General features: G+C 42.1%; 1 protein-coding gene across 10 annotated transcripts in view; it reads right to left on the bottom strand.

Moving 5' to 3' along the window:
- Positions 1–14280, bottom strand: part of fbrsl1 (fibrosin-like 1) — a 362003-nt gene that overhangs the window by 31702 nt on the left and 316021 nt on the right. For all 10 annotated transcript variants that reach the window (XM_052066950.1, XM_052066943.1, XM_052066945.1 and 7 more), the window contains one exon: positions 2802–2850. In XM_052066950.1, the coding sequence (XP_051922910.1) occupies positions 2802–2850 (49 nt within the window). The remainder of the gene's footprint in view (positions 1–2801; positions 2851–14280) is intronic.

Genomic DNA, 14280 nt, shown 5'->3' with positions numbered 1-14280 from the left:
AAAAACTGACTAGTTGGTCAAAAGATCAGCCTCCATTCAGTCTTTAATAAATGAGAGGCTGCAAAAGGTGAACCATGATCGCCGAGGTTAGTGATACATTACACGGGGAGAGCTGCCCCAACGAATACAAACCTGCTCTCTCATCCACTTCAATATGCCTGAATTGCCCTCAATCCCTTTGCACCTGACCTTGCTGCTCCCTTTCGACTATCCACTCCCCCTTCTCTGCCATTCACAATCCAGACGGTGAAAATTGTATTTCATTTTACACACACACACACACACACACACACGCACACGCACGCACACACACACACACACACACACACACACACACACACACACACACACACACACACACACACACACACACACACACACATACACACACACACACACCCGCACACGCAAGCACTGCCATGTTGGAAGCTTTCTGGAAGTTTTTGGTTTGTTTGGTCAGTTTAGCAAAAGGGCATCTGTCGTCACTGACAAAACGTGAGATCTAAAATGAGTACTCGTACACAGCAGTTACCCAGTTTTCAACTGTCACGTGGCCTCTGGAAGAGAGTCAGATTGTGCATGATGGCATTTGTGTGCATTTCCCTCGCCTCTCTCGCCTTTGTTCCATTCTCCTAATCCAGTATGTGTGGGCCGGTAAGTTTAATGGAAACAATTTATTAAGTCCGGCTTAAAATGCCATCTGCAGTTAAGCCTCCCAAAGCCGCTAAGCTCCTGGTTTCACTCCGGAGCTTGCTGTGTTCACGCTTACTGTAATGCTCTGTTTAAAATGAGCACAACGGGTCAAAATTAATCAGGATTACAAGGGCACAAATCCACTTCAGAGATAAGTTTTCGACCAATCTTTCTTCCTCGCTATCCCAAGATGCCCTCGCTTTTACTGTTGTTGTGACCGTGCGGTATAATCTATGTAACGTACAATCACACTTACACGCTAGCAATAACATTATTGCTGATGTTCTCCTTTAATGTGAATCAGTTTGGTGCTCTTGAATAAATGCTTTAACTCTGCTCCTCTTTTAATTTCAAGCGCCAAAGCGCATACAAATTCAATACAGACACAAAAAATGTCTTGCACATTTTTGGCCACTGTAAGGTAGGTGATAACTTCCCATCAGTTCCAGAGGCGCAGCCTTGTGAAATGTTTGGCCTTAAAGTGAAGTGCATATGTGTCTGCTGCAGGGGAGCTCTCATCTTGCTCTCAAGCACATTTAGCTTCTCATTCACCTTGAAGCTGTTGAAAACAGTCAACTCTAACAGGCGATGCAATAAGTGTCACCCTATATGTTCTTTTACTTAAATATACCATCTTCCTGAAATGGAAATAGCAGAAATAAATAAATACTAAATAAATAAATACTGTTTAAAAAAGGTAAATACTGTTGGACAGACAGAAGGCGACAATGTCTGGGTTTTCCCCCCAAACCAGGATCTGTGAACATCATTACAGTGTTTTACAGCCACTGATGACAATGTTGGTCTTGCGCTCTTCTATTCAACTTGAACTGTCTCATTACCCAAGCAGACTGTTTACTTGTGAACATTTCGTGTTTGCACATACCGCTGGGAACCCAAATAAAGTTCACAAAGGAGTACAACTGTGAGAAGCAAGCAAAGGAGGGTAAATCATTACCTTGGAAACTGTTAGATAAACATCATAGCATTAAAAATGCATGTACTCTATGCCGTGTTTGTGTGCATCTGCCCGAGTGTCTACCAACCAGAAGAAAACATGAGTTTCAGTGGACCCAAAGGACTGTGTTTAAAGCCAGTAAGGGGACACATACACGGCATTTTAAACAAGAGGAAAATAGCATGCGGGTTGCTCTGTGTAACATGCACATGAAAAACAATTCCAAGGCCAAAAACAAATATGGCCATTTACAGCTAGGAACAATAACATTAGAAGCAGATACTGTCTTGATAGGTTATGAAAATGTGTTCCTAGTCATCAAATGTACTGATCAGAAAGCCAGTTACTTTCCAACCTCATCCTTTCGGACCACTGTTTCTAATCACTTGCTCCACATCCAAACATGTTGATGTGAAAGTCAATCGCAAGCGACTGATTGGATAGTAAAGACATAATGTTAGTGTTCTTAATCCAACCTTTTGTGCACATTCACGAAAACCAAGGATTTCTTCTTTTTCAGGCTGACAATGGCAGAGTGTGTGTGAAAGACAATGGTTTTGTGTTTGTATGTGTGCGTGCAATTCTCAGCAGAAAATATACACTAAAGTGCAACCATGTTACATGTGGCCACGCGGCAGAAGTCTGATCTTATCTCGCCTTCCTCGACCTCCCCTCATCTCCAACTTGACAATTTAACAACCCCTCATTCAAACTTGATGCTTGTAAATGATTTTTGTATGTCTCACGCTGCAACAGCACAACGTATGTTGGCAAATACACTCCGACCAAGCGTCTGACAAAGAGCTCTCTCTTTTCCTTTGGCATCCATTATGGCTCAGGCCTGCTGTCGGAGAGCTTGTATTGCCTGAGGGGAAGCTCCCATTTGAGGGAGCATGTGGCAGAGAGGCTCTAAATCCCCTCTAATGAACCAATATGTAAGAGGGCTAAGCCTCTGGCAGTGTCAGCAAGGAAACACCACTTCTCACCCTGGCAAAAGACGCACACATTTGCATGCGCTCAGTTCTGTTTATGTCTGCTCGGATTGAAATCTGAATGTTAGCTGCGTGATTCCGTAGGGGAGTAGGATTTACATGATTTAGAATGTGACGTAAACCCTGTAGGGAGAACAGACAAAGAAGTGGCCTCTTACCTTTGGGTGTGGTGGGAGAAAGGAGCTTCTGTGATCCTACGTCAGACACCTGCAAGACAAAGAGGCAGTGCTTTAGCAGATTAGTTTATTCAGCTGAATCAGTGGCAAACTTCAGTCAATCTTCTCTTAGATAATTATGTTATTCATCAAAACCCTAATCTTGAGGTTTATTCAGTCACAAATATGGTTGAAGTGCTCTGAATTTACCAAAGAACACTCCCTGTGTACCTGATGATCCCTGACTTGCTTTTAGTGAAGAAACATTAGGTGGCACTGTTGAGCCACCTGAAAAATAAGTAACACCATCGACGGCGAAAGGCGGCTGTTCTGCATCATCTTCGTGTAAATGCAGGAAGATGCTCAAAAATCTTTCTTTCTGCAAACGCGCTCGCCGTCTATGCAGCATTCAATTCAAGGATCATGCAATCCAATAGCAAACGCAAAATCCCAGACTTCATCTGATCAGGGAACCTGTTAACATAACTTTAGTCAGTCAAATGCACGTGGTGTCAAAAATACTGAAATCATCTGACTCTGACTGAATAGTGAAAGCATTTTTCCTTTCATGACGACAATGCACAGCATCGTTTCATAAAAGGTCCCGTGCCTCGAAAGCCGATCCGCCGCGCCATTTCAACCAATAGTAGTCAAACAATTAATTTGGCTAAAGTGTTCAGCATATTTGTTGGCTTTGTTTTAAATCCACGTTTCCACACTTTTAACTCCTCTCATGAGGGCTGCAGAAATGTAAAAGGCTGCATATGTAAAAGGGAGCATATGGTCCACTCATCAGTTGCAAGTGTCCTCAACTGCTGTGCTTGTATTTTGCATAGTACAAAGGGAACATATGTAATAAATGAACAGTGAATCAGAGTACTAGAGGGACAGGCACAGAGAGGGGAAGCAAATAATTTTGTAAACACAGATGGCTGTCCTTGGCATCCCTGTTAGCTTTTCACAAGTGTTTTGAGGGGATCCTCTTCTCTCCAACAATTCCCGATTTCTCCTACACTTGTGTTGCGCTTCTCCACAATGTTTGTCTCTGTATGTGTTTTGTCTCAGTGCTAACCACAAAAGTACCCAAAATAAAGCTGTGTGAAAGCAACACTTTGTTTTGCTCCATCTGACGGGAAACGTTGACAGAGGGAGACCACACAGTTTCTTGTTAAAATTCCTGCCATAATTAGTCAAAAAGCCAAATTTAATGCAAACGTGAAAAGGGAAAACGAAACAAAAGCACGTTTTTTTTTCCAGTGTCATGCTAACATGGCAACAATGACAATTTAAATGTTCATGGTTTGAGGAGAATCTCCAAAAATTGAGAGTAAATCCCGTCTCTCGCCGCAGTCCAAGACCACGGAGCAGAAAACAATGTTACACATTGCCCACTTTCATTCTTCCGCAACCAGGGTGCCAGGTAACAACATAAGCTCTTTGTTAGCTTTGAACGACATTAAACACTCCAGTGCTGAGCATCAGCACCAAAGTGGCACAACTTCAGCTCTGAATCACGGCCTCAGAGGGCCCTGGCAGGAAAGACATGGGTTCCGATTGGAATTAAGCTTGTCAAACGGACAAATAAGCTGGCTAAGAGACAGGCTAAGTGTGGCGTGTGGTTAGGAAAAAAGAGACAGGAATGCCATAATTGACAAGAGCAGTTGAAAGTGTTTTGACTGCAGCGGCTATCTTGGGAGCACAGCAGACATGACAAATAACTGTGAGAAGTTAACCTTACTGTGTGTTGAACTTGCAGTTACTTGTTTTGAATTCAAAATGGATTCTAAACATCATCATCAGCCACCACTTTGGCTTTACGACTTTGCTTTGAACCTGCCAGGACGGCATGAGTCAGTTGTATGTTTCACAATTACAAGGTCAGCTCTTTAAGTGTTTTTAAAAAGGCATGTCAAAACACCAGTCTCATTTTGCCTGCTGCTCTTTTTGGAAAGCATTCTTGTATGTCAAGTTGACTTTTTCAACAACCCAATAATTAGAGCGGCTTGCGGTTGTGGTGAACAGGGTTAATGTAGAACAAATTCTTCTCACTGTCTTTGTTGCCATTAAAAACACAGGGGCTTGGGGAAAATGGAAGATTGAGATGCAGTATTCACACAAAAAAAAGAGAAAAAGAGAGAGACAAAAATATCCTTTTTTTTTTGAGGAAACTTAGTCATTTAACCATTTCAAAACACTAATGGGGAATATTTAAGCCACATTGCCTGGGAGCCAAAAGTCTTTGGAGTTGGCTGCGGGAAGCCTGACCTTTTTGTGGGCCGTCTGCTATTTAAGCCTGGGGCTTCAGGGGTCTGGCCTCCTCTCCAGAGGGCCGTCAGCAGGCTTCAGCTTTCCTTCCCCATTCTATTCATTAGCCGTGCTTTATGATTCAGCTTCCTCTGAGCCACACAAGAGCTCCCTGAGGAAAGAGACTGCTGGAGAGGGGGGGGGGGGGGGGGGATGAAGCCCAGGGAAGGGAGCAAAAAAGCAAGAAGGAGGTCATAGGGCCCAGCCGGGGCCCAGCTCTCAGCAGCTGTGCTGTTTCCTCAGCAGGCGTGAAAGGAAAAGGGGGGGGGGGGGGGCAGCAGGGGAACTGGGCCAGAAAACCCACCATCAGAGTGCTAACGCGTCAAAGTGCCACATGCTAAACTACAATTCCAAGATTTAGGGATTACCATATTCGACTGCTGCTTGGTTCTAAAAATCCCCCAACTTCCCAGAGTACACCTGACTTATTGATGGCATAAATGTCGTGATAATAGCAGAGATGCAGAGGTTAAATTTTACTAGCTGATATCAAGCTAGATGGGTGGGTGTGGGGGGGAAGAGAAATAAGTCTATCAGCAGTCTTCACGGAAATGGGGTTAATTGAATCTGGGCAATTGCTGACCTTCGTGTCTTGCAGAAATCACAGGCTTAACTGATCGATGCTTTTCATAAATTCATGCCGTGAAGGTCATTCAAGTGGTTATACCGCTCTCCCTCAATGTCTGCATCGCCTCGCTCACTCGGCTCTCTGTGCAATAATTCTGCATAGGAACGGTTTAATACTTCCAAAAGCAATTAGGCATGTGTCAGATTGTCTAAATTGATTACCCTCCAACGTGATTCAGTACAAGTTAGCGAGTCTTTTTTCCCCCACTTGCTTCTTGTCAGCAGATACGCTATATCCATCCATCTATCTATCTATCTATCTATCTATCTATCTATCTATCTATCTATCTATCTATCTATCTATCTATCTATCTATCTATCTATCTATCTATCTATCTATCTATCTATCTATCTATCTATCTATCTATCTATCTATCTATCTATCTATCTATCTATCTATCTATCTATCTATCTATCTATCTATCTATCTATCTATCTATCTATCTATCTATCTATGTAATTTTTTACTTGTATATGTTTATTGGACGCTACCTGGCGGATTCGTTTATCGCGGGTGGTTTTGGTCCCCATTAACTGCGATAAACGAGGGATTACTGTACATTGCATATCGCAGTGCCTGGACTCACAGTACGGGGAGAATGTGCACACTCCACACCGGAAGGCCCGAGCCAGAATCAAACCATACACCTGTGCTCCGTGACGCAGACATGCTCACGAGTCAACCATGTGCGGCACTCATTTCAAGGTGTTTGTTTGATATGTTTTATGACCAATAATTGCCATTTGTTTCATACAATTTAGGGTTATATAATGTTATCATGTACAATGGCCTCCTCAGGAATTTAACATTTTGTCCATACATGTATTGCACTGCAATGTTGTCGTGCAGTATGGATAATGACATTGAAATGGCAACCTTTTCATAAATTCTCATGCCGAACAGAGCCCCTGCACGTATAAACACTTAACCTAAACTTACCGTAATTAAATGTATTCCTCTGAATTGAGTGTGTTTTCGTGTATATACAAGTATATTCAGCATATCTGTTCATCACAGTTCTAACCACTGATATCCTAAAAGCACACACTGTATCAGTAAAAGTAGCAGAGTTTCTGTGTTCTTGTAGGTAGTAGCACTTTTCACAGCACGCAACTCAGAGCCCTCAACTACAGTCACCCTTTAACCCCAGACATCCACTCATGCTTCTTTGGCAGAAACATCCCATCAGCCATGCAAAGTAAGCGTCCTCCTCCAAGGCAGCAACAGCAGACACCAAATTACTGATCTCCCTTGCATTTGTCCTCTTCACTGTTCCAGAAATCGGAATGACCTCCAAAGTGGTTGTTTATTAGATACTGCAGAAGTTCTTTGCATTCTCGGGGAAGAGCAAGAAAATCCAACTTCAACCCAACATTGGCGATTCTGTCACGGTTCCTTGTGTGTAAGAGCAGGTTTGGGTCAGCATGACGGCAACCCCCCCAGCAGGTACGTTCGGATGCTCAACACGAAGAGCAAAAAAGATGACAAATCTCCCACGCAACTTTCAACCAATGGTTCGTTGGCTCAAGAGTAGCATCGTTAAGATGATCATAAATTCCAAAGTGATCGTGGACAATAGACCGGTTTTCCACTGCACACACAAACCTTTTGACGCTTCGCTAATGGTGGCATTTTTATAGCCACAAATTAAATAGTGTGGATAGAACAGCAGGGGGCCAGAATGGACAAATAACCTTTGCTTTTGCCCTAGCAACAGACAGAATGAATGGTGGGAAAGAAGCTGGAAGTGAGGGGGCAGGGGCTTGAGGTTTTTATTTTACTTTTTTTAATACTAAATAGCGTTTTTCTTACCTCCCTCTCTCCCTGAGATGCGTGGCAGTTGCTAGCACTTATCAAGGATATCTGTCAGTTTTGTATACAAATTAGCGATCTATCGGGGGAACACAGAGGCCTGTTTCATCTCACTGCGCTGGACAGCGAGGGTCACAAATCAGCATTGCAGAAGGCCCAAAGCCAGCACTAACCAGATAAGAAATGAAGGAAATAGGACAAGGTCTATTTCACCGAAGAGGATCCCGACAAGAGGAAACTACCTGCAAGCGCGTCTGCATGCAGTCAAGTGTGTTACATAAAAAGAGGAGGGCACAGCATCTAAATTGAATGAGTGCTTCCTGTCACAGGCAAGGGGATTTATGACATTATATCCAGACTTTGAAATTAATTTAAAAATGTAAAGGAAATATTTTGGCCGGGCGGCCTGGTGGTCCAGTGGTTAGCGCATCGACCTCAAAGTGCGGAGTTTGCATGTTAGGCTCCAGCACCCATTTTACCATACCTGTACATGGCAAACAAAAATCTCGATCAGGACAACAATTTGCAACATCTTATTCGCATAATCCTTTTTATTTATCTATTGTAGGCCAGCATACTCCCACTGTCCTGTAAAGTGAACCTGATCATGTTAATACCAGCAGAGTCAAAACAGCTACAAAAGCGATCTCATTTAGTGACATAATGCAATGAGGCACATACAAAATTGTGGCAAAAAAAGATGACGGACAAATAATCTTCAGCACCCCGACCTATTTAAATCAATTAATCCAACACCAGATCTAGCGCAGCACCTTGAAAGCATTTGTTGATCTTCAATTCAGGTATACAATTGCTTAAATTTGTATTCAAAGGCAGACTATGAATATTGGGACAATAGCTGTAGATCTGTATTTAACTTACCCCACATTTTTTTCTTCTTTTTTTTCTAATTTTTTTATGGTGAAGAAATCTCTGTACAAACGAAGGTGTTAAATAATCTGAGTACTCCATGGAAATGAGAACAGTCTTTTAAACGTAAAAGCCAAGTACTGAATGGAAAGTCCTTTCCGCAAAAGGAAAAATTGACATGACCACAACTGAAGGTCACCAGACACCACACCTTACATATTTTTATAGGGCTTGCACTGTTTCGCATACCAAAGTTTGCTGTGGAATGTGCGTGTCCTTCCTTTTTAGAATCGCACATAATAATAAACCACAAATAATCACCCAGTGAAATCAAGAAGCTGCCTGACATGATTGTATGGCTCTGATTTAAAAAAAAAATAGGGAGGGGTGGGAGGGATAGTTTGCCAGTCCAGCTTCGCAACAGCTGAGATAGCAGATAGTCCTGACTGGCTGGTAAACAGCAACATGACCAAAACCATGGCGCTCGGATTGCATAGGTCACGCTGTCTCAATACCCACATCATATCTACTTTTTAAATTATGACTCCCCGCTGTCAGTGTGGGTGACAGACACTACACAAGTCTTTTTGGATGGTTATTGTCTGAGAAGCAGGAGAACAAGACAGGGCAAATTATTTCAAAACCGGCTTTTTTCGGTGCACTCACAGTGGAGCAGAGCTGTTGCTCCAGAGAGATTTGTGGAGGTGATAATATTGCTAGTTGGAGCCATAGCCACAGTCGAGCTGCCTTTTAACAGTGAGATACACATCATACTGACTCGCCCACTGTGACATAATCACCCTGCGGAGAGCCGCAGGCAAGCTTGGTAGGCAAGCCACCTCTCACTGCAGCTTGTTAAGAGAAAGGTGTCCTTAAGCAGTGCTCAATAGAAACTCTCAACTCTTTTTCTCTCACTCCATGTGAACAATGTCTGGTGAGTCAGAGACCACCTTGGGCGATGTAAGTTACATTTTCCTTTTCCTCCACTCTTTTTTAAGATCACTCTGCGCTTTTGACTTGGATGAATTTGCCATGAGGGCAAAGAAAACAAACTCAGCGGGATGTTAAATAATGTAGAGATAAAAATGCGATGACCCTTTCCCTTACGCCAATCCGCACACAGCCAAATTGCCTACAGTACAAGACTGCAGAAAAAGAAAAGCCAAAGCTGGAATTGCAGGGAATTGTGTCATGTCCTGTAAATAGTATTTTCTCGGCTGGGCATGGACAACTTTAATGAAAGGATAATAATTAGGAGGAAGCAGATCCTTCCTGTACCATGCCAGCAATTTGAGCAATATGATGCACCTCCTCTATAATGCAAATACTGTAAAATAATTATACAAGCACAACATTGAGTCAATGTCCTAGACACTCCTTATCGCAACACACACACGCCCACACATTTGATCTTTCAACTTGGCTCACGAGCGAGGTTACAGTTTACCAGTGCAGTGTGAAGCTCTAGCTGGTTTAGAGCCATCATCCCTCTTTAACCACAAGAGCAGCTGGAATGAATCTGCGGGGATTCAGGATTTCTCCTACTCATATGTCAGTTGCAAGCATGAACGTCCGCCAAGCACGAGGATCAATACAGCCACTTGTCCTGTGGAGGAAAGAAGGGAGGGCAGGGAGTGCAAGCGGGGGAGTGGAAAACTGGAAACGGGGCAGGATAAGACTGGCATCCAAGGCCAAATGTCCTCTTCATTTAACACCGCTCGCCCCCAAAGGCGCATTATGCACCCGGCTAGCACAAATAAACTATGTACTATATAAAGGAGTCTAAGAGCTCCAAAGCCTCAGGTCATGTTTGAAAGGGATGTGGCACGTTAAGTGGAATTTACTTTTGATGCAGACATCAGGCCTCCGGTTTCTGGTGAGTGTAACCCAAGCTGCTCCCTGCGGGGTGGAACAGGACTTCCATTGCAGAGCCAGTCACCTCTACAAATACCGTCAGTGCTCAGTTGCCCTTCCAAGGGTTTCTTTTCAGCTTGAGCGCCTCTTTTACATTGAATGAAATTCCTTTTAACATTTAGAAACTGAGGATGAAATTGGCAGGACTTCGTCAACGTTTTGCTTCTAGGATTTGATTGTTGCTGTGAACAACTGTTGTTTCGCTGAGTGTCGTGTGTTGGATTTTTGAAGTAATTGCGAATTTCCCTATTGTAAGACAATAAATTGCTCTAATTGCCCCACGGGGATAAATAAAGTTTTGTGAATCTGAATAAAGGTTTTCTTGTCTTACCAAAATCCAAATCAAGGTACACCAAAAGAAGCAGAACAGCTTCATCAAGCAACACATTTGTTATTGTTCTACAGTATAATAACTTTTTCCCAACCTTGAGGTTGGAACAGTTCAGTTTTTATTCAGTCACCAACGACCACATGTACAGTATGTGTCAATAATGACATGACAATACAGCCATGTAATACATTTGAACTCATTCAATCACGGCCGTTTGTGTGTATGTGTGTGTGTGTGTGTGTGTGTGTGTGTGTGTGTGTGTGTGTGTGTGTGTGTGTGTGTGTGTGTGTGTGTTGTGTGCATATGCCTGCGAGCACATATGCGCATGTTAACTGTTCTGTAAAGCACTTTTATACAGCTGAAGCTGTTGTGAAAGCGCTATATAAAAATATGTATTGTAGTGTATTGTATAGTATTGTATGTTCGTTAAGGATGACGATGGGCCCTCGTCATCTTTTCTTAATTTTAAAAAGCTGTGTTTTAGAGTTAGCTGTGGTATTTATCCATGTTCTCAACACCACACTGCTTGCGCACGTCACCTTGTGGATTACCATAAGATGGCCGTACGACCAAGATCTGATCAAAGCCACTCTTGTCATCTGGTGGTGATTTTTCACACTGAACTCATTCCCAAAGCTGACCGAGGAGGTGCGCAAAGCCCTTTATTAATATAAACAAAATGTGTTTACTTGTTTTGTCACAAAATGATTGGGGTTTTCCAAATGTATGCTGACATGTTGGCATTAAATGAGTTAAGTTAGCGTCCCAGAAAGGAACCATATTCCTAAATTTGATATTTAAACTAAACATGTTTGGGTCTTTTGCAACATGACATAGGTCCTCCTCCCATCTTAAAAGACTTCAAGGGAGAGTTCTTAATGTGTTTGTTTTTAAAGAAACCACTGTGCCTGAGCAATAAGAACCTATTAGAGAAAGAAGGCGTGACCGACGAGGTGTCAATCATTTGTGGTGCACCTTGGGCACACTTGGTCACTGGCGTACCCCTAAGACTTCGCACTGACCTATTAGCTTGGGCTTAAGGAACTTTTCTACCTATTTTGAAATCTGAATGAATAAATAAAATTAAAACCTTGCCTTGTTTGCTTGCAATTGGGCAAAACTCGCAAGACCTCAGCAGCTGAGAGGATTCAAATGCTAATGCAGAATTAGCAACATTTCTCCTCACCAGGTTGGCTTATCACCACTTTTTGATTTCTAATTGATGATTCATTCCAAAAAATAAAAGTCACTCTTAGAGAATTGAGTGTTTCAATCACACTATTACTAAGAGTCATGCTACAAACATACAATGGGCTTGTTTACAGTGCTATGCTAGCTTAGTATTGCTAGTGAAGCAATTTGTTTGAAGCTGGATAGCGTTCTATGTGACAACTGATCAACAATTACACACTTTCATACCTCCATTGCCAATCATTGACAAAAATGCATCAATGCCAGTGAAATGTAGATTTTTTTAAAGGCAATAGGTCTTCAGAGCTAAATTCCTTTCGGTGAACTCAGCAAAAGCTTGCTTATTACCAACCCAACAATCTTGGTGACCTTGTGAGAGAGCTTGTGGCTTTGTAATTGCTGCTGAAAAACACCTGAACAAGAGCAATATCTTTAATGGTTGTCAGTTATAGTCATCATTATTTACTTCATACGAATCTGAAATATTTCAAATGTGCAAAGACATGCTTGACTCTGTAGCACTCTGGTAGTGGCACGAAGAGACAATGAAAGTTGTGGATAAAATTTTCCATATATGATAAAAAAAAGTCACCTGTAATATGTTGTATCTTTATTTTAACATAACAGCGCAAACCTACCGGTCATGTCTTTACATTCATTCATCACCTGGAGAGGAATTTGCAAACACTTAGGAGAAAAGGGCCAGGTAAGGACACATTTGCAGATTTATAAGCATTTATGGCAGAGGCAACAAGGAAACGCTGGGTGTGTCAAAAGTACGCACAGCATCAATTGCTTATTATACTTACATTAAAATATAATGAAGCAAGTGAATGCAACTTTGTCTTACATACAACTCATTAAATTATGCAAGTGAGAAAAAAAACCCACAAAAAAACACAAGCAAAGAATGTTCCCTGGAGCAATAATACACTTTTCGTGGGCTTGTTCACGTTGGTAAGAATGAATATCTTAGCACTTGTTAAAAGCTTTGTTATTCTTTGGAGTATCTGTATAGGAGCACACTCGGTGAGCAAAAAGGATGTCAAGCCACATAGAGTACAGACACTCATTTTCTTTTCTGGTTTGTGGGTTCGAGTGAAGTTACCGAAGTGTGTATGCATAATGCATTGCATGACTTTTAGCACAGTTAAACTTGTAATTGCCACTGTTGACCTTAACACATCAGTCTCCCGTTAATAAAACAGCAAAAAAAATGACAATCGCAGGCCACATAATCAGTGTTTGCATTATTTCTCCATCTCTAGATGTTGTGCGTTTAAGCCAGTCCGGTAAATTATTTAAAAAATGTGAAAAATCACGTTTGTTTTACTGTAGTGATTCTATTGCAGGTGCCAACTTAATTCAAATGTCTGCAGATTGAGAAATAGTCAGCATAGCTCTGGTAGTCCCTGTCTATATTTGAATAAGAGTTGTGCAAACATTTGAAGTCAAGACAGCAGAGTGTGTGCTCAAATAGTCTTTTTCTCATATTTAAGAGAATCCTTGGATTAGAGTTGGTTTCGGCTCCAGGGCCTCTGTAGAGAATGTGACTCACTCAGAACAGAAAGAAGCAGCATGTTTGCATTTTATGTCTGCCGGTGTTAAAGAAGCATGTGGAAGGATGAAGGAAATCTACGTCAACATCCTATAGTTCCACATGGATAGGGTGACCAGTCCAGCCAAGAGTACCATGGAGACTTATTTTCCACTGGATAATGAACTTCTCCTTCTACACTTTGTATTGAGAAGACATCTCCTGTGCAAACCAATTGCAAGGCAGGGTAGAAAAAAAAACAATCAAACAAAAAACACAATACAAAAAAATGAAGGTGACTAACTCAAATGATGCCATATTCAAAGTGTTTGGTTTTTCAATAACACACACAAGGAGTGACTATCCCTGCAAAAATGATTTTCCCAGTTCCATTTTGGGTTTCATCTATAACTGTTTTATACAAATGCCTGGGTGAATACCAGTCCGGACTACCCTGCTGACATTGTGAATCTGTGCCGTTTCCCACTCCAAGCCACCCACTTGCATGTAACTGGAAACATAGTATGCTTTGCTCCAGCACTAAAATGTGTCTCTGAGTATTCAGATCTCTGCCCCTGCTGTCAGCTGTGATGACAGGAACCTGGTAGGATGCCAGTGTCAGGGGGCAAAGACTTAGTACAATAAAGGTGGTCTATATGGGGTTGAAACGTTTTTTTGAAACCGTCAAAACCATTGGGTTTGACAGTTTTGATTCGGTTCATCTGTGTTCCGTTCTGTCCGTTCACACAACTCTCTTTTTTCCCCACTCCTGAGTACTAAGACAAGATGGTGACACACATGGTTTTACAAAATGCGACATGCTTCAGATCCTTTCAGCGACGCGGCAGCCAATCATGTTGTAGTGGGGCGTGTCCTGCCTCAGAGGCATCTCCAG

This window comes from Hippocampus zosterae, chromosome 6 (assembly GCF_025434085.1).
Source record: "Hippocampus zosterae strain Florida chromosome 6, ASM2543408v3, whole genome shotgun sequence".
In the NCBI taxonomy this organism is placed as follows: Eukaryota; Metazoa; Chordata; class Actinopteri; order Syngnathiformes; family Syngnathidae; genus Hippocampus; species Hippocampus zosterae.
Note: the sequence above shows the minus strand (reverse complement) of the source record. Positions and strands in the feature narration are given on the sequence as shown.